General features: G+C 49.4%; 1 protein-coding gene across 3 annotated transcripts; it reads right to left on the bottom strand.

Annotated features, from left to right (window-relative positions):
* Positions 1-143: 143 nt before the first annotated feature.
* Positions 144-17,374, bottom strand: RBCK1 (RANBP2-type and C3HC4-type zinc finger containing 1). 3 transcript variants are annotated; one of them, XM_044927773.2, is made up of 13 exons: positions 17,295-17,374; positions 16,620-16,850; positions 15,082-15,226; positions 8,438-8,531; positions 8,136-8,334; positions 6,860-6,981; positions 6,596-6,769; positions 5,281-5,441; positions 4,164-4,275; positions 3,347-3,526; positions 2,487-2,666; positions 1,993-2,136; positions 144-815 (listed from the first exon to the last, which is right to left on the bottom strand). In XM_044927773.2, the coding sequence occupies exons 2-13, from the start codon at positions 16,639-16,641 to the stop codon at positions 735-737; spliced, it is 1,614 nt and encodes a 537-aa protein (XP_044783708.1). In that variant the 5' UTR covers positions 16,642-16,850; positions 17,295-17,374; the 3' UTR covers positions 144-734. The 3 variants fall into 3 exon arrangements, with proteins under 3 accessions (XP_044783708.1, XP_025119500.1, XP_044783709.1); XM_025263715.3 differs by lacking the exon at positions 17,295-17,374 and having other exon boundaries at positions 2,487-2,585; positions 16,620-17,270; XM_044927774.2 differs by lacking the exons at positions 3,347-3,526; positions 17,295-17,374 and having other exon boundaries at positions 2,487-2,585; positions 16,620-17,273.
* Positions 17,375-19,871: the final 2,497 nt, after the last annotated feature.

Below are 19,871 nucleotides of genomic sequence, written 5' to 3'. Positions count from 1 at the left end.
GTTCGCAGCCTCGTTCTACACTGACAGGGGCGACACATCAACTTTTGACTGTAATTCCCAGAGAGCCTGGGCCCCTGCCTGTCTCTGTGCAGAGTCCCAGCCCATGACCCCTCTGCTCTCTCTCATGACATCACACTCAGGCCTTCCTGGAAAACCATTTTAATCAGTGTACACAGGCAGCGAAGAGGGAGTGCAGAAGCTGAACTGGCTGGGCTTCAGGATGCCCGTTCTCCCTCCTGGCTCTAAGCAGAATTAGCAGCAATTCTAAGAGGCCCCCAGGCCTCCAACAGCAAAGCCAGAGAAACGTCACCCCCAGAAAGCCAATGGGAGAGGCCGCAGGCTGAGTGCTCGGCAGACGAGTGTGGTGGATGAGGGATGTATGGACTCATCCAGGGCTCTCAGAGGCTCCATCCAGCAAGGCCTCTGGCTGGGGCTGTATTTAAGGCTGGGTCAGACAGATGGGAGCCGCAGAGAGATGAAAGGTCTGGGTGGTGAGCCCCAGGGGAAGGACAAAGGCACCGGGGCAGATGCAGCCATGGACAACGGCCAGCTCAGGCAGGGCCCTTGCAATGCCCACAGTAAACAAGGCCATCCACGCAGCTCAGAGGCCTTGGCCACTTCAGGGCCCCTGTCTCAGCCGAGCGCAAAGAAATCAGAGCCAAAGCACCAGGCCTGTCCCACAGAAGCTTGTAGATGTGGGGCTGGGTCAGCAGGGGGACCAGACCATCCTCAGCTTAGTGGCAATTCTGACAGCTGGGGTGGCACGGAATCCCATTCACCCGGCAGCGGCAGCCCCCGCTGGTGTCTCCTGGGCCCTAGGAGATGAGAGGCGAGAAGAGAGAAGGTCAGGACAGAGAAGAGAGCAGTGCCCTCCCCGGCCCCAGGCACCCCATCACACCCACGAAGTGCACTCGCCCACCATGGGCCTTGGCCTGGGCACATTCTGCTAAGAATGATCCTCACAGCCTCAGCTACCAGATGGAGGCAGCTCTCAAGGCCTTTCTGGTCTCTCGTAGCACCCTCAATTATGTGGTCTCTATCTACCCAACCTGAGACCCAGAGCCGCAAAGGAGCTGATGAATTTTTGCATATTTGGAGGGGGTCAGCACGCTGGTGGCAGGAGGGAGCGCTCCTTCCACCTCTACCTGTCTCACTGTCTGCCTGGACATGAACAACACCAGCCCCAACTCCAGGAACACTCCTCACGATGACAGATACCACTGCTCTCGCCTGTTTTCCATTTGATTCTGACAAGAAGCCTGAGATGGGCTCTGCTATCATCTCCATTTTACAGAAGAAGAAACAGGTTCAGAGAAGGGAGTAATGGCATAACCACACGGTCAGTGTGTGCCAGAGCCAGGGACCCACTCCTCCACTTCAGACTCCCACATGCACCCTCTAGGGCAGGGGTGGGCAAATATTTCTGTAAAAGGTCAGACAGTTATCTGAGGCTTTGCCAGCCAGACGGGCTCTGTCCTTGCAACGCAAAAGCAACCACAGACAGTATGCCAACGAATGTGCGGGGCTCCCACAAAACTTTACTTACGGACACTAAAATTCAGGTTTCGTATAATTTTTACATGTCACAAAATATGTTCCTTTTAATACATTCAACCATTTTTTAAATTGTATTTCTCTTTTATTATTCTCATTTAATCAAGAATAGACACACAGTTTGGGGAAAAGTTAGAACCCAGGCTTTCTAGCTTCAAGCCTCCCTCTTTTTCTTTTTTTTTTTTAAATTAATTTATTTTTAATTGAAGGATAACTGCTTTACAGTATTGTGTTGGTTTCTGCCAAACATCAACACGAATCAGCCGTAGGTATTGATATGTTCAACCATTTTAAAAAATGCAAAAAGCTTGCTTAGTTCATGAACTTCACAAATGCAGGCGCTGGGGTTAGACTTGGCCCATGGGCTGACTTGTCCGAACTCTACTCTCGGGTACCCTCCCGCAGTACTCATGAGCCCTCTGCTGTCAGGGCACTCACCCCGGGGCCCCAGCGGGGGCCCTTGGTAACCCAGCAGATCTCAGTGTGGCAGACAGTGCACCGGATCCAGTCGCAGCCATCCTTCTTCTGCACCACGATCTGGCACTGTGGGCAGTGCATGGCCTCACCCTGCTGCAGCATGGTCTGGAGCAGAGAAGGTGCTGACCTCAGAGCCAGCCCGCTCCCTGGCCCACGCCCCACTGCAGAGAGAAATCGGCCACCCTCCAGAGTCTCAGATTTACTCTCCCATGCTGCTCTACCCAGGCCCAGCTGCAATGCAGCCTCCTCTCCTGTGTCTGCAGTCGCCTCCCTTCACCCTGACACTCCCTGCTGCCCGCCACCTGACCACGTGTCCTGAGTCCCGTCTCTAGACGGCAGAAATGCCAGCAGGAGCTCAGAGCCTCCAGGGCTGCATGAACCACAGTCCTGGCTAAGAAGCCCCCATTGCTCCCCAAAACTCAGATCCTCGGCCTTCAGCCCTGACCCAGCCTTACTCTCAGCATCTCCGTCGTCTGCCGGGCAGCCATATCATTCTGAGCTCGCAGGGCCAGGTCATCTTGATACTCCTTGCAGTTCATCTGCTCATGGACGGCCTGGAGTGGATGAGGCGCTCGAGATGAGAAAGCTCCCAGAGAGTTAGGGCCAGAGCAGGCATCCGCACAAGCATTTAATGCCTAGATGGTGTCAGTGACAGAGCCTTCCTTTGTAAACTACATACCCATTTTATAGAAGAGGACACTGAGGCCAGGGTGGTGAAGCCAGGGTCATCACATACGATAATAATCATATATACCTATTTAAGTCCTGATAGGCACAGAAATCCCTAAAGCACCTCTCCCCCAGGGCACAGCCCCTTGTCCCCAGCTGAGTTCTGCCCTGGTTGCTGATGTAATGCTCTAAGAGTGAGCTTACTGGACTGTGACCAGGCTCGGCCCTGTCTACCAGCTCAAGACCAGTCTCTATAGTGGTCACCTGTTAAGAGAATGATGATGGGGATGGCCTGAAGTGAGGGTCAGGTAGGGCTCAGTCTGGGTTTGAGGTCAGGGCTCATTCAGGACAGAGGTTGACAGCCTGAGGCCAGGGCTGGGGTTGGTCTGTAACTAGGCTCAGGGTTAGTCAGAGGGCAGAACTGGGGCTCAGTCTTAGGCCAGGGTCAGTCCTGGTTCAGGGCTCAATCTAAGAGTTAGGCTCAGGTCAGGACTCAAGCTACACCTGGCCACTGACACGCAGCTCTAAGCCATGGGAACTGGGTCAGTATACCGGCTCCCTTCTCTTATTCCTATAATAAGCTTGGACTTGCAATGAGCTCCTAACAGGATCAGAGTGACTGGGCAGGGTGGGTCCCTGTCCCCACCTTGCAAAGCAGGCAGTTGACATGGAAGCACACGGGGCAGGGGAACTCATTGACATCATCCTCAAAGAAGCACCATCCCTTGCAGTCCGGGGTCTTGCAGTGGTAGCTGAAGGCACTGCGGTTTTCCGCAATGGAGATGCCCAGGTCCAGAAACCGCTGGTATTCCTCAGGGCTCAGGAGCTGCCAGCAGACCACAACCTTGGTGCCCGAGACTCAGAAACCTTGGTGCATGCCCTCCTGGCCACCTTCAGGAAGCCCCCAACACATGAAGTCCAACACAGCAGTGTTTACAAACTCTATCCAAAGAACAGGTTAGTGCCTTCCCTGGAGGTCCAGTGGTTAAGAATGTGCTGCCAATGGAGGGGGTGAGGGTTTGATCCCTGGTTGGGAACTGTGAGGTGTGGCCAAAAGGAATGCCATGGACAGAGGAGCCTGGCGGACTACAGCCCACGGGGTCACAAAGAGTCGGACACAACTGAGCCACGAACACTTTTGCTATCACTTCAAGGTGAGCAAACCGAAGCACTGAGGGGCTGTGTATCTGCCCTTGAGGTCACTCGGGCCATCTGGCCCCAGAAGTCCTCTCCCCACTGTTGTTAACTTCTCTGCTGTCTTTTCCTCACAAGGGTGATTTCTTTACTAGCTATTTCCCCCAATTTCTATCCTGCCCACTACTTGGGCCGCCAGCATCCCACACAGAGAAGGCTCTTGACAAATGTCCGGAACCCAAGACTGAGACTCTCAAACCCATTCTCCCGGCCCAGTTCCCTGGGATGGAGGTGGGGGGGCAGGGGGGTGCCCCTCCCCCAGGCCTTACCGCTCGGATCTCCCTCTCCAGCAGCTTGCCCGAGCATGAGTAGTTGTTGTCGATGAAGGGGCAGGACACCTCGGCCTCCTGGCTGTTGCGGATGGTGCCCTGCAGACACTCCCTGGGGGAGGGGTGAGGAGTGGGTAGGGGTGGGGGTTAGGGGTCATCTGAACCCCACCCCTGAGGACTCCGGCCCTCGCATGGTGAGGCCTGACCTCGGGCTGGCTCCTCCCCAGTTTCTTCCTTGCTTCTGGTGCCTCCCATCAATCCACCTTGTCTGTCCACCTCACTGCTAACCATATTGCTCCAGCCAAGGTTGCCTCACCCCTCACCTAAGAACTGTAGAAGCCTCTTCACTGGATTTCCTGGATCGGCCATGTCCTTCCTCATAACCTCCCATCCGACCCCACCCAGAGCAAACCTGAGAGCCCTGGTGACTCACCCTCTCTAATACCTCTCTGTCCCTATGCCTTACCCGCTCCAGACACACTGACCCCTTACTGCTGCAGGCAGGCCGGGCATGTACCCATGATGGATCCCCTGGTCTGCTCAAACATAGCTTGCCTAGGGGTTTCCCTGACCTGCTCTAGGGCAGGGCCTCCATTGCTTATCAAAAGCCACTGACACTTATGACGCAATTTACAATTGTATCAGGATTATCTGGTTAACATCAGCCTGACCATGGGAAGGCAAGCTGCAGGACGCAGAAACTGAGCTTCTGTGGGCATTTGGGGATTCCCAGGCCTAGTCCACAGTCCCTGGCACCCAAAGCAGCTCATCAAATGTGTGCTGTGAAGGAGGACATGCTCTCCACATTCAGGGCCAGGAGGAGAGCCTCAGAGGGCAGACTGTCCACCAGCAAGCGGCAGGGCCGGGCTGGCCCAGGCTGTCAGGCAAGGGACTCACTGCCCTTGCATGGGCCCAGCGGTGGTGCGGAAAGGTGCAGGCTCTGGCGCCAGAATGTCTGAGCTGTGCAGCCTCTCTGTACCTCACATCCCTCCTCTGCAAGATGAGGAAATGGTGCCTACCTCCCAAGTTTGTGAGGATGCCCAAACAGCTGAGTCCTGGGCCCCACCCCCTTCCAGCCCGGGGTACTATATCGCCAGGGTCGGGGGTGGGGCCGCACCTGCAGAAGGTGTGCAGACACTCGCGCAGCACCACGGCCTCGCCAGGCGCCAGGACCAAGTAGCACACGGGGCACTCGGCGGGCTCGGTGTTCAGAACCAGGCTCCGCTGATCCAGCTGCACATGCTTCCGGTAGTTGCCTTCCTGCTGCTGCTGCTTCCGCTGGGCACATGGGGGTGGGGCCGCGGGGCGGGTCAGGGTCTCAGGGGCGGGCAGACCAGGAAGGGGGCAGGACCGGGTCAGGGTTGTGGGGGGAGGGGGTAGGATGGGTCAGACCACCTAACGGGAGGCAAAGGGGGGCTCATGGAAGGATCCTGGGGTTAGGGTGGGGCTGGGTATGGGGCAGGCAGTGGGCAAGCGGCGGAGATGACAAGGGTACGACCAGGAGCCAGGCGACCAAACACGGGGTGGGGCAGGAGGTGGGCCAGGCAGGGGCTGTTTAAGGCTACAACCTAGGGTCAAGTCAGGGGGAGATGGGGCCCGGGTCTGAGCGAGGAGTCAGGGGTAGCAGGACTCCCATCTCTGCCAAGAAACACGGCTCCAGGGGTAGCTCCAGGGGGAAAGGCAGGGGGTTGGGGGGTGGTGATAAAGCGAGGGAGCAGAGCAAGTCTGGAGGGAGAGAAGCCGGGGTATGGGCCAGGGTTGTAGATGGGACCAGCAATGAGGTCATGGCCAGCACTGGGTCCAAGGGCAGGACGGGGACATTGGATCAGAATGGGAAACCGCTCAGGGTTATGTATCTACGTAATCTGTGAGTGTGTAACAGTGGGATGGGGGACAGTGGGATGGGGCAGAACAGGGAGCGGGTCAGCCTCCAAGTGGGCAGCAAGGAGCTGGGTCCAGGCTCTCAGGAAGTCTAGGAGGGCTACAGCCAGGAAGGAAGGGGTGGGGAGTGGGGTCAGGAATAGTAGGATTCAGGATGAGGTCAGGGCTAATGGAGCAAGACCCAGGTCACAGCTGGATGAAGCAGGGGCGTGGTCTGGGTCTTGTCTAGGATGCTGGGGTCAGAGCCAGGTACCCTTGAGTGCACGATGGGAAAGTAAGTCAAAGGCAGGGGTGGCGCCATAGCTCACGGGAACGGGGAAGGGGGAGCACAAATAAGCCTGGATGTGCGTCACAGCCGGGGAGTAGGGTCTCAGAGGTAGTATGAATGACCTCAGGGAGAGGCCTCACAGTCAAGTGTAGGGTCACCACCACCGGTGTGACCACAAGGGGGCAGCAACGGGGGGCAGGAGCAATGTGGATGTGTCTCCCTTTCTGGCCTATGCCTCCCCTGTCCAGGCTGCAGGTGTCTTTCCGGGGACTTCGGCGCCCACCTGCTGGTACTGGCGCAGCGCCTCCTCCTCACCGGCCAGGCGCGCTCGCTCCTCCTCGTCTGGCTGGTAAGAGGCGGGTACCTGGTAGGCCTCGGGCCGCGCCCGGCAGCACATCTCGCAGCCAGGCCTAGTGGGCTTGTTGATGAAGGTGCAGCCAGGGCACGTCCAGCCCACCTGGGGGTAGAGGGGCAGTGATGGCAGGGAGACTAAATGGGGGGGGGGGAGCAGGGGGCAGGGCACAGGGGCGCACTTGGGGCAGCTTACCGGCGGGGGCTCTGGTGCTGCATCAGGCTGCCCCCGACCCGGCTCTTGAGCGGCCCCAGGCTTTGGGGGAACTGGGTCCAGGGGGCCCCGTGGCTGCAGCGTGAGGTCCTTGAAGCCCAGATCTGGGGAAAAGGGTTCAAAGGGTGGTGGATCCATGTAGCCAATATCATCCACACCCTGAGCCAGCCAGGAAACCCCCCTTCTATCCTCTCCCTCTGCTGGAAGCAGTTTCCAGCTCCATCTTGCCAGGTGGGCCCAGCCATGGCTGAGTGTCCTGGCTCTCACAGGGTCACAGTCTCTCCTTCTACCCACCACTGCTCCTAGGTCCACCCGGCTTAAGAATCCTGCTTGAAAACAGATCTCCTGTGTGCCTAAGTGTCCACACAAGTGCACCAAGAGGGACAAACAACACTTCTGAAGTGGCCCTGCCAAAATACTGAATCTGAATCCATTCCCGAGGGTACATAGGACAGAAAAGCTAAAACCAAAACTGGCCTGGAGAGTCAAGGGAAGACCAGAGATCAAAGACTGAAAAAGACTGAGAAACACCAAGGCCAAGAGCCAGGTCTTTCACTATAAAGGACATGAGTGAGACAACTGGTAAAATTTGAGCAAGATCTGCACATTAGGTAGTGGTACTGTATCAAAGTTAATTTCCTAAATTTGCTAACTGTACAATAAATGTAAGAAAATGACCTTTTTTTTTCTTTTAAGGAAATACAAACTGAACTATTTAGGGAAAAGGGACATCGTGTCTGCAACCTACTCTCAAAACATCTCCAAAAATTATTTATGCATAAATAAATAATTTTACATGGAGACAATGATAAACCAAATACAGTCAAAATATTAGTATTTGGGAATCCACATGTAAGGTACATGGGAATTCCTTACACAATTCTTTGTACAATTTTGCAACTTTTCTGTAGGTCTGAAATATTTTGGAATAAGAAGTAAAAAATTTAAAAGCTAGTTATTACATCCAATTTACAGATTTAGAAAACTGAGGAGGAGAGATAGGAAGGAACTTGCCTGAGGTCAAGGAGTTGATAAATGCCAGGGTGGGGACTGAACTCAGCCCTTCTCCCCCAGACTGGCTGTTCTCTAAAGGGTTCCCCAGATGGCTCCCTCCTGGGGTGTCCTTTGTCCTCTCTTCCCCACTATGGATAAGGTCCTTCAGGCAAGTCCCTGATGGAAAGCCCCTGGGCTCTGCGCCTCGCTCCCTCCTGCCCTATGACCACAGGTGAGTCCACATCACCAGGAAGCAGAGCCTTACCTTCCAGCATCCGCAACTGCCTCTCCCGCTGCAGCTCCTGAGGGTTGAGTGAGGTGTTGCAGGCAGACAGCAGATAGAGGTAGGCGCTGTCTCCGTCCCGCCTCACGCCGTGGGAGTGCAGAGTCTCCTGGTCCCGGGCCAGCCGCTGCCCGATCACCCACTGCTGCAGGGTTGGCGGGAAGCCATAGTCTAGGAACACCTGTCAGGGAGGATGGACAGGAGGCGTGGGGAGGGAGGAGCAGAGCAGAGATAGGCAGGGGCAAAAGGGGAACCTCGGCCCTCCCTCTCACCCCCTCACTCACCATGTCCTTGAGGGAGGCCACGGTCATGTCAGGCCGCACCAGGAGCCAGACAGTGACCGTGTGCATCTGTGCATCCTCCACACGCACCCACAGCCTGCGGGGAGGGCAAGGGCTCTGGGTGAAAGTCCAACCTCAACCACCAGCTAGCTCCTGGATTCCCACTCCCCTGTGCTTCCTCCTGGATCAGAACTCACTGCTTAGGCCCTGCAATGGCTCCACAAGGCTCTCAGAATAAAATCCAAACTCACCATGGCATCAGGGCCTTAATGCGCTGCCTCCTTCAGTCTCTTGTATTACTGGCTATTATTGGCTCCTTAACCAAACCACAGCAGCTATTATTAACTGTATGCTAAGACTCTTTAAAGCACTTAATATGTATTAACTCAGTTCTCTCAATGAACACATGAGACACGTACTGTCATCTCCCCTATTTTACAGATAAAAACAGGAGGCACAGAAAGGTTATAGTGACTCTGCTGAGTAAACAATAACTGTTAGAGGCAGGATTTAAATCCAAACTGGAGTATTTCGGAGAAAGTGGTTTTAAACACCAATCTTCTAAAAGATGTGAAAACTTTTTGGGAAGACCAATGGCACGAAAATGGATGGCTGAGACGAAAAAACAGAACTGATTTTGGGACACAGAAAAAAGCCCACTTAGAACCTCCAGAGCAACTTGGGAAAACGCTGCATCCTTAAAGCAAGAACAGTAAGAAACAATCAGAAAATGAAGAAGAGTTGCTGGGAATCTAACAGTAACTCGTGACTCATCTAAACTTCAGATCCATCTACAGGTTCACAAGGAAAATGAGAGATACCAAATGACATTCCAAGGAGACAATTCGTAAACTCAGAATGTGGGAGAATTCTGGAGATCAAAAACCAGATTTCTAAAAAATTAATGGCACTAAAAATAGAGAAAGTGGTTAAAGAGACTCAGACAACATTAAGAAATGCTATGTGTCAATTCTCGTTTGGCTCCTGATTAGAACAAACCAACTATAAAAAATACTAGTGAGATAAGCAAGGAAAGTTTAATACAAATAGAGTATTAGAGGATTTTAAGGAGTTGTTAATGTTTCAGGTGTAATAATGGTATTGAGGTTATTTTTCAAATCATTAGTTTTAAAGACATATCAAGTTACCTATGAATGAGCTAAAATCCGAGACTTGCTTTAAAATACTCCAGAAAATACCCTCAAAATTTCTCAGGATAAAGATTTTCAACATCTAGCCGACTATCAATGAAATGAGCAAGTTTTAGACACGTAAAGACAACAAACGTTTACCATCCACTTCTCCACATGAAAAGTCTTTGAATACAAGAAACAAGAATAGCTGAGTCTGATGCAGAATAGAAAACTAAAAGGGAATTTAAAGAAGGAAAGGAAATTTAAAGATCTTAACCTTCAAGTCATTCTCCTTCAAGCAGCAGGGGTTTTGAAACATGAGATACAGTGTCAACTGCACTACTTATTTTACACTGAGTAATATTTCCATAATCAAAATACTATAAATGCTATTTTACTGGGTTTACATTTTTAGTATCAACCTAGAGGCAAAGCATAGAAGCCTTAATTTTACTTAGAAAAGAAAATCTAAAAGCTATAACCAAGACTTCCCTGGTGGTCCAGTGGCTAAGGCTCTGAGCTCCCAGTGCAGAGGGCCCAGGTTCGATCCCTGGTCAGGGAATTAGACCCCACGTGCCACAACTAAGAGTTCATATGCCACAACTAAAAAAAAAATTCTGCACGCCACAATGAAGATCAAAGATCCTACAACTAAGACTCAAAAAATAAATAAAATTTAAAAAATAAAATAAAAGCTATAACCTTAACACCAGTAACAGAGAAGCACAGTTGGAGCCCTCATTTCTGCTGTCACCAGGTCAGCAGTGATCAGTCAGAAAGTTCATTACAGCAGAGAAATGCAGATACAGTTGCAGACTCTAACACTTAATTTTAGCTTACAAGATACACATGCACATTCAATGGCCAATCTCTAGGTAAAAAAGGCCACTGGTTTTGTTTTTCATTTAGTACAAATCTGCTATGGAGTTTCCCATGATTTTTTTCTTTTCTTTTTGTATGAACTATTCCCTGGTGGCTCAGACGGTAAAGCGTCTGTCTACAATGCGGGAGACCTGGGTTCCATCCCTGGGTCGGGAAGATCCGCTGGAGAAGGAAATGGCTATCCACTCCAGTACTATTGCCTGGAAAATCCCGTGACAGAGGAGCCTGGTAGGCTACAGTCCATGGGGTTGCAAAGAGTCGGACACGACTGAGCGACTTCACTTTCCGACTTCACTTTCCATACCCATTATACATGGTTTCCGATCTCTAGTATCAGCTTCTTTAAAGTGGAGCAAGAACTTAAGACTCTCAAAGCATCTGAGTACAGAGAGCCCTTTTGGATTTTTACCATATTGTTTTTTTTTTTTACAATTCCTAAAATGAACAGCTAAAATGAACGGCTTTTTTTTGTGTGTGCCTCATCTCTATTTTGTCTTTCTAAAGCAATCAATTTAAGTTTTCATAAACAAAATTCTCTTTTGGCATTCGTGTTTTATTGCTTGATATAACAGCTATTAAATTATGCTACGGAAATAACAAGTACAACTGATATAAACAAGCTGTGTGCGGTGGTATGTTTTACAGCAGCAACTACGATGTCATTTAATTGGGGGAATAAAGTGGAGGTCAACTGGGAGCACTTCTACTACAGTACTAACAAAACCCAGGAAGTTAGGAAAAGGGATCAGTGAGATGAGTGTGTTAAATTCCTCATTTTTCATAACAAGGAGTGTACACAGATACCATCTTAAGTGGATATATCAAGAAATGGATATACAAGTATTTTATTTGAAATCAAATGGCCAATTGATCAACAGATGCAAATGCAATCCCTGTCAAAATTCCAGCTCACATTTTTTTTGCAGAAACTGGCACACTAACCCTAAGATTCATCTGGAGATTCAAGGGACCCAGAATAGCCAAAAAAAATCTTGAAAGAGAAGAACAAAGTTGGAGTACTTATGCTTCTGTTTTAAAAACTTACTACAAAGCTATAATAATCAAAACTGTCTTACTGGTATAAGGACAGACATATAGAGCAACAGACTAGAAATTAGGTTTCAGAAATAAACTTCAGACTTATGGTCAAATAATTTTCAACAAAGGTGCCAAGATATTAAACAGGGACAAAACAGTCTTTTTATTTTTAACAAACAGTGCTGTGACAACTAGATATTCACAAGCACAAGAATGAAGTTGGATCTCTGCCTCTCACCGTAACAAAACTTAACTCAAAAGGGATCAAAGATGTAAATATAAGAGCTAAAACTATAAGACTCTTTAAAAATAAAGGCATACCTTTATGACCATGGATGAGGCAGTGGTTTCTTAGATGACATCAAATCACAAACAGAGAAAACAGATAAACAGTATTTCATCAAAATTGAAAACGTGTGCTTCAAAGGACTCTATCAATACGGTGAAAAGACAACCCATAGAACGGGAAATGAAAATAGGTGTCCATTGTGTACATACACGCCACGGTCTCTTTATTCCTTCGTGGTTACTTAGGTTGTTTCCATATATATATACACAATGAAATATTATTCAGCCATAAAAAGAAGGAAATTCTGGCATCTGCAACAACATGGACATTGTGCTAAGTGAAATAAATCAGACAGAGAAAGACAAATTCTGTATTATACCACTTATATATGGAATTTAAAAAAATCAATGTCAGAGAAACAGAACAGACTGATCGGGGAGTTGTGGGGGTGAAGGTGATCAAAAGCTACAAACTTCCTGTTTTAAGATAAGTAAGTTCTGGAGAAGAGATGTACAACATGGTGACTATATCATCAGACTATATATATCTGGAGAAGAGATGTACAACATGGCTAACAATATCGTATATTTGAGAACTGCTCAGAGAGTAAGTCTTAAAAGTTGTCACAAGAAAAAATAATTTGTTACTATGTCAGGCAATGGATGTTAACTAAACTTACTGTGGTAATCATTGTGCAATATATACATATATTAAAGCGTACATCATACATCTAAAATGGTTCTGAGGCTCAATTTCCAACACATGGAAGAGGAAAGACAGCGAAGGCTTCCCACACAACACCAAGCAATTTTCAGACACCAGCAGGGCATCCTACAATTCAACTTGATTCTGGCCCTCTCTACCCAGAGACAGCGTCAGCTTCCACAGGTTGTGGGCTCAGTCCTACCAGGCTGTTCCCACCACTTCACATACCAATCAAAACCCTAAGTTGTCACCTGTTCTCTGACTGACTGGATATAGATTAGGGATTCCAACAACCTCCTCCATGGGTTGACTATTTTGCTAGAACAGCTCACAGAACTCAGAGAAATATTTACTTACTATATTATGAAAGGATATAATAGCCAAATGGAAGAGATGTATGGAGCAAGGTATGTGAGAAGGGGCATCATTCTCTCCAAAATCCAAACCCTGTCTTTTTGAGCGTTTATGGAGGCCTCATTACATAGGCATGACTGATTAATCCATGGGCTACTGATGATTCAACCTTCAGCCCTCTTCCCCTCCCCGGAGATCAGGGTGATGAGACTTAAAGTTCAATGTCTCTAACCACAGGGCTGGCTCCTCTTATGACCAGCCTCCAACCTTAGGCAATTTAGGGGCAGTCCAAGAGTCACCTCACTAACATAACAAAATGCACCTTTATTATTCTAATCACTTAAGAAATTCCATGGGTTTTAGGAGCTCAGTGCCAAGAACAGGAAGAATATACATTTCTTATTGTAAGTCACAATACCGTCAACTAACTCTATTTTGTATGTCAATGATATCTCAATAAAACTGGGGGAAAAATTATGTCCATATAAAAACTTGGACACAAATGTTCATAGCAGCATTGTGTATGTTAGCCAAAAAAGTGGGAACAACCCAAATGTCCATCGACTGATTAATAAAGAAAATATGGTATAACCAGACAATAGATTATTATTCAGTCATAAAAAGGAATGAAGTTTTGATACATGCTACAACATGGATGAATCTAGAAAACATGCTGCTAAGTGACAGAAGCCCAGACACAAAAGGCCACATAGTGTATAATTCCATTTGATTTATATGAAATTCCCAGAGTAGGCAAATTTCTAGAGATAGAAAGTGAATTAGTTGTTGCCTAAGGTTGAGGGGTTGAGGCAAGAAAACTCGGGAGATAGGGAGTGTCTATTAATGGGTATGGGGTTTCTTAATGGGATGATGAAAAGTTTCTGTAATTGGTTATGGTGATGGTTACACAACTGTGAATACACTAAAAGCCTCGAACTATGCACTTTAAATTGCTGAATAGGGTCTGTCAATTATATCTCAATAAAAAATCAAATGCGATCCAATATTGAAAATTAGAAACTGCAAAAGTGTCTTACTGCACAGCAGGAAAAAAACATTTGAGTGTTTAATATGTGCCAGGCACTGTGCTGAGCATTTCAGCATCAAGTTTAAGTCTCCTGGGGCAGACAGCCTCCCTTCAAGCTGAGTGTGGCTGTGCGAGAAAGTTCTGGCCATGCGACTTAAGTGGAAGAAGAGTGTGCAATTTTGTGAGCTGTGTTCTTAAGAGTGGGAGGGTGTGCCCTTCTTCCTTCCTATTGACAAGAATGGTGATGCAATGGCTGGAATGGGAAGAGCCATTTTGGATCATAAGGTGAACCTGAGAAAGGAGGTCATGAGTGACATAATAAGACAAAAGAAGCAGGAGCGCTGAGAACTACAGAGAGCAGAGCTTCCACATCTGGAGTGCCTACCATCAAAGTCGTTTATGCCACTGTTAATATGTTTTCTCTGTTCTACGAGACCTATCATTCTAATATACCTCCTGAGAAGGTGATGGCACCCCATTCCAGTACTCTTGCCTGGAAAATCCCATGGATGGAGGAGCATGGTGGCTTGCAGTCCATGGGGTCGCTAGCAGTCGGACACGACTGAGCGACTTCACTTTCACTTTTCACTTTCATGCACTGGAGAAAGAAATGGCAACCCACTCCAGTGTTCTTGCCTGGAGAATCCCAGGGACGGGGGAGCCTGGTGGGCTGCCGTCTATGGGGTCACACAGAGTCAGACACGACTGAAGCGACTTAGCAGCAAGCAGTAGCAGCATCGACCCTATTAACAGCTCTACTACTACCACTCCATTTTTTAAATTAAAAAAAAAAAAAACAAAACTCTGAGAGGTGAAATGACCTCCCTTAGATCGCAGAGCTGATTTGTGACAGAGCTGGGGTTTGAAGCTTGGGCTCTTGACCCCAGAATCTGCCATTAGGAATAACTTAACTGTTCTATGTGCTCAGTTGTTCAGTCATGTCTGACTCTTTGTGACTCCATGGACTGCAGCCCGCCAGGTTCCTCTGTCCACAGGGATTCTCCAGGCAAGAATACTGGAGTGGGTTGCCATGCCCTCCTCCAGGGGATCTTTCCAACCCAGGGATCGAACCCAGGTCTCCCGCATTGCAGGCGGATTCTTTACCGACTGAGCCACCAGGGAAGCTCTAACTATTTTACAGGCCAACACTATATTGCAGCCCACTGGGGTTCAGGAAGCTCTGAACCCTGGGCTTCCTGGTCAGCCACGCACTCCTCACCTTATGTCCTGTGTCGGAGAGACCTCAGGCTTCAGTTGCACATTCAGGGGCACCCGTTGCTCTGCCAGCCAGATGGCACACTGCATAGCCACCTGTTCATCCCCACCAGCCACTGCTCGGGTGAGTCTCTGGGCCACCTCCTCAGCTGAAATCCACAGTGGAAGCAGGTTAGCACAGGGTTTATTTTTCTTTATGGGTGAGGAAGGAGGTGATTCTTTATACATGCTGCTTCCTCTCTGTCTTCTTGGTAAACTCCTACACATCCTTCAGCACCCAGCTTAAAAGCCCCTTTTCTCTGAGAGGCATTCTCTGACACTCCCCACCCCTGCTCATTTGGTTCTGTTTTCCCTTCATATTCCCAGGTCCCCCATACTTGAACTTGTTTATCCAACAAACATTTATTGAGCTCTTGCTGTTCAGTCACTAAGTTGTATCCAGCTCTTTGTGACCCCCCATGGACTGCAGCACACCAGGCTCCCCTGTCCTTGCCTATCTCCCGGAGTTTGCTCAAACTCATATCCGTTGATACCATCCAACCATCTCATCCTCTGTTGCCCCCTTCTCCTTCTGCCCTCAATCTTTCCTAGGATCAGGGTCTTTTCCAATGAATTGGTTCTTTGCATCAGGTGACCAAAGTATCAGAGCTTCAGCTTCAGTCCTTCCAATGAATATTCAGGGTCGATTTCCTTTAGGATTGACCTCTTACTGTGTGCCAATGACTGTCACAGAAACTGGGCTTCAGCAGTGAATAAGATAAACAGAGGCCCTCTTCTCATGGACTTCCCAACCGAGTAAGAAGACAACTAACAAGTTTAACAAAAAAAAAAGATTCAGACTGTGATCCATGCTGGCAAGGAAATGAATAGGATAAGGAGATCAGGAAAGAGAAGAGGAAGTGACATTGAAGCTAAGACCTGAAGCAGGAGGTGTTGGACAATGTCAAGACGTGGTTGGGGAAAAGTGTTCCAAGTGGAGAGAAAATGAAAGGCCTTGGTCAAGAAATGGTTGGGTTAGAACAGAGAAGCTAATGAAGCTCTAGCAGAATGAGCAAGGGGGCAGATGCGGGAAGGCAGAGATGAGCAAAAGCAGAAGTGAGCAAAGTCAGCAGGCATGCAGGCTACCCAACTGCTCTAGGCTTCTGTTCTAAGAACAAACACAGGGGTATGTGAGCAGGTTGGTGACATGCCCTAACTTAATTCTCCAACCTGAGTGGAAGGCGCGAGGTGGAAGGCAAAGACCCTGGTATTCAGGTCAATTGAGGTCTGGTCCCCCACTAGCATGGGTGGTCTCTTGCCCTCTGGGAGCTCCCCACCCTCTTCTCAGCAGAGCTGGCCCATGGGAGGTCTTAGGGACATCAAATAAAAGAATGGCAAGATGCCCTTGGGAGCAACCTGCCTGCAAGGGAAGAATCTGAGGGGCAAGTAGGCAGAAGGACAGGTGAATAGACCTCTCCCAGGCCCTTCGGGGAGGAGAGGCGGCGTTCTGGCAAGGCCCACCTCCCACCCGAAGCTTCTTAGCCGCCCCCAGGCTGTGCCCACCTTTCTTGATCTTCTCGTCCATCTGGCGTGGTTGTGCCCATCCCCCCGCGGAGGGGGGCGGGCTGCAGCTCCGGGGAAATGCTATCTCCCAGTCACCTGCTAGAGGACGGGCAGACCACGGGAAACTCAGCCCCGCCGGTGGCCTCTGGCGTGGCCCGAGCCTTCTTGGTGCCTTAGGGTCCCGGGTGGCAATCGGGTAGCATCACATTACCCGAGGACCGGGGATGGGGCCTGGGAGGAGGAACGGGTGGGAGGTGAGAGGGAGCGCCAAGCCGAGCCGGCTCTGTACTACAGAGAAAACTGGACAGGCCTGGCTGCGGGGAAGGGAGGAGGGGCGCCGCACAGCCCGGGAGCTGGGCCGGAGCCCTTCTCCCTCTGGGAGCTGGAGCGCCCTCCGGGGTGCGGGATTTCAGCCCAACTCCCTCCCGCCCGCGGCGGCCTCTGTCAGTCATGAGAAGGAGGGCAGCAGTTTCAGCGGAAAAGAAAGTGAAAGTGGCGGCTCCGGAAGTGGGGCGGAAGATTGTCGCCGGATCCGGGTCTCCCCGCCACACCCGCCCGACCACCCGGCGGGGGCCCCCGCCCTGGGTCATGGGAATCCAGGGCGTTCTTGTCCCGCCGTCCGGGGCGTTCCCTCGCCACCCCCGGCCAGACCCGGACTCTATGACCCTCACTCACCGGCTGGGTCCAGCCCGCAGCGCCGTGGGAGGGGCGGGGCCATGAGGGGCGGGGACTGGGCCGGGAGGGCGGGGCGCGGCGCGGAGACCGCCCTTGCTCAGGTCAGCAGCCCCAGTACTGGTGGGCATGCCAGTCCTTACTCCTTTGGCGGAAGAAACCGAGGCTCTGTTTCTGATCTGCCCGAGGCCAAGCAGCCGGATTTAAATGCAGGTCGGGCGGCCTCAGGAACCCACCCTTAGCCAGCCGGACGCTGCCTCTCGGCGGTTAACTCTCCACCTTTTAACTGGGCCACTAATGAAACTTTCTTCATTATTCTTGCCACTTCAGTATTCTTGCCTTGAGAACCCCATGAACAGTATGAAAAGGCAAAATGATAGGATACTCAAAGAGGAACTCCCCAGTAGGTGCCCAATATGCTACAGGAGATCAGTGGAGAAATAACTCCAGAAATAATGAAGGGATGGAGCGAAAGCAAAAACAATACCCAGTTGTGGATGTGACTGGTGATAGAAGCAATGACCAGTGCTGTAAAGAGCAATATTGCATAGAACCTGGAATGTTAGGTCCATGAATCAAGGCAAATTGGAAGTGGTCAAACAGGAGATGAAAAGAGTGAACGTTGACATTCTAGGAATCAGCAAACTAAAATGGACTGGAATGGGTGAATTTAACTCAGATGACCTACTACTGCGGGCAGGAATCCCTTAGAAGAAATGAAGTAGCCATCATGGTCAACAAAAGAGTCTGAAATGCAGTACTTGGATGCAATCTCAAAAATGACAGAATGATCTCTGTTCGTTTCCAAGGCAAAACATTCAATATCATGGTGATCCAAGCCTATGCCCCAACCAGTAACACTGAAGACGCTGAAGTTGAACAGTTCTATGAAGACGTACAAGACCTTTTAGAACTAACATCCAAAAGAGATGTCCTTTTCATTATAGGGGACTGGAATGCAAAAGTAGGAAGTCAAGAAACACCTGGAGTAACAGGCAAATTTGGCCTTGGAATACGGAATGAAGCAGGGCAAAGGCTAATAGAGTTTTGCCAAGAGAACACACTGGTCATAGCAAACACCCTCTTCCAACAACACAAGAGAAGACTCTACACATGGACATCACCAGATGGTCAACACCGAAATCAGACTGATTATATTCTTTGCAGCCAAAGATGGAGAAGCTCTACACAGTCAGCAAAAACAAGACCCAGGCTGACTGTGGCTCAGGTTATGAACTCCTTATTGCCAAATTCAGACTTAAATTGAAGAAAGTAGGGAAAACCACTAGACCATTCAGGTATGACCTAACTCAAATTCCTTATGACTATACAGTGGAAGTGAGAAATAGATTTAGGGGACTAGATCTGATAGACAGAGTACCTGATGAACTATGGACAGAGGTTTGTGACATTGTTCAGGAGACAGGGATCAAGACCATCCCATGGACAAGAAATGGAAAAAAGCAAAATGGCTGCCTGAGGAGGCCTTACAAATAGCTGTGAAAAGAAGAGAAGTGAAAAGCAAAGGAGAAAAGGAAAGATATTCCCATTTGAATGGAGAGTTCCGAAGAATAGCAAGGAGAGATAAGAAAGCCTTCCTCAGCGATCAATGAAAAGAAATGGAAAACAACAGAAAGGGAAAGACTAGAGATCTCTTCAAGAAAATCGGAGATACCAAGGGAACATGTCATGCAAAGATGGGCTTGATAAAAGACAGAAATGGTATGGACCTAACAGAAGCAGAAGATATTAAGAAGAGGTGGCAAGAATACACAGAAGAACTGTACAAAAAAGATCTTCACGACCCAGATAATCACAATGGTGTGATCACTCACCTAGAGCCAGACATCCTGGAATATGAAGTCAAGTGGGCCTTAGAAAGCATCACTATGAACAAAGCTAGTGGAGGTGATGGAATTGCAGTTGAGCTATTTCAAATCCTAAAGGATGATGCTGTGAAAGTGCTGCACTCAATATGCCAGCAAATTTGGAAAACTCAGCAGTGGCCACAGGACTGGAAAAGGTCAGTTTTCATTCCAATCCCAAAGAAAGGCAATGCCAAAGAATGCTCAAACTGTTAGGGGAAGCACGCTGACGGAAACCGCCCACCCTGGCCAGGCCCTTTAGTAACCATTCACACTAGTTGTTTTATGACAGGAGATCCTGGTAAGGAATACGGAACTAATAAGCCACCACCAACCGGAAGAGTTTGGAAAAGGTCAAAAGGAGACACTGCATGTCCGTCCACTTCCCAGAATCCCTCTCACTAGCATCCGTCTTGGCTGGGCGATGCGTGTGCCACCAAGAAAGACTCTGAATTAGAGTGACTGGCCAAAGACAACCCGGAAACTAGTCCCATCATCATAAAGCCAGAGACTGCAAGCCACGTGGCAGAGCAGTTCTCCTGGGTTCCCTTACCCTACTGCTCTCCACCCAGGTGCCCTTTCCCAGTAAAGTCTCTTGCTGCGTCACACATGTGTCTCCTCGGACAATTCATTTCCGAGTGTTAGACAAGAGCCCAGTTTCAGGCCCTGGATGGGGTCTCCCTTCCTGCAACAAAACTACCGCACAATTGCACTC

Source organism: Bubalus bubalis, chromosome 14, assembly GCF_019923935.1.
Source record: "Bubalus bubalis isolate 160015118507 breed Murrah chromosome 14, NDDB_SH_1, whole genome shotgun sequence".
Classification (NCBI taxonomy): domain Eukaryota; kingdom Metazoa; phylum Chordata; class Mammalia; order Artiodactyla; family Bovidae; genus Bubalus; species Bubalus bubalis.
This window is presented reverse-complemented; position numbering and strand designations above follow the sequence as displayed.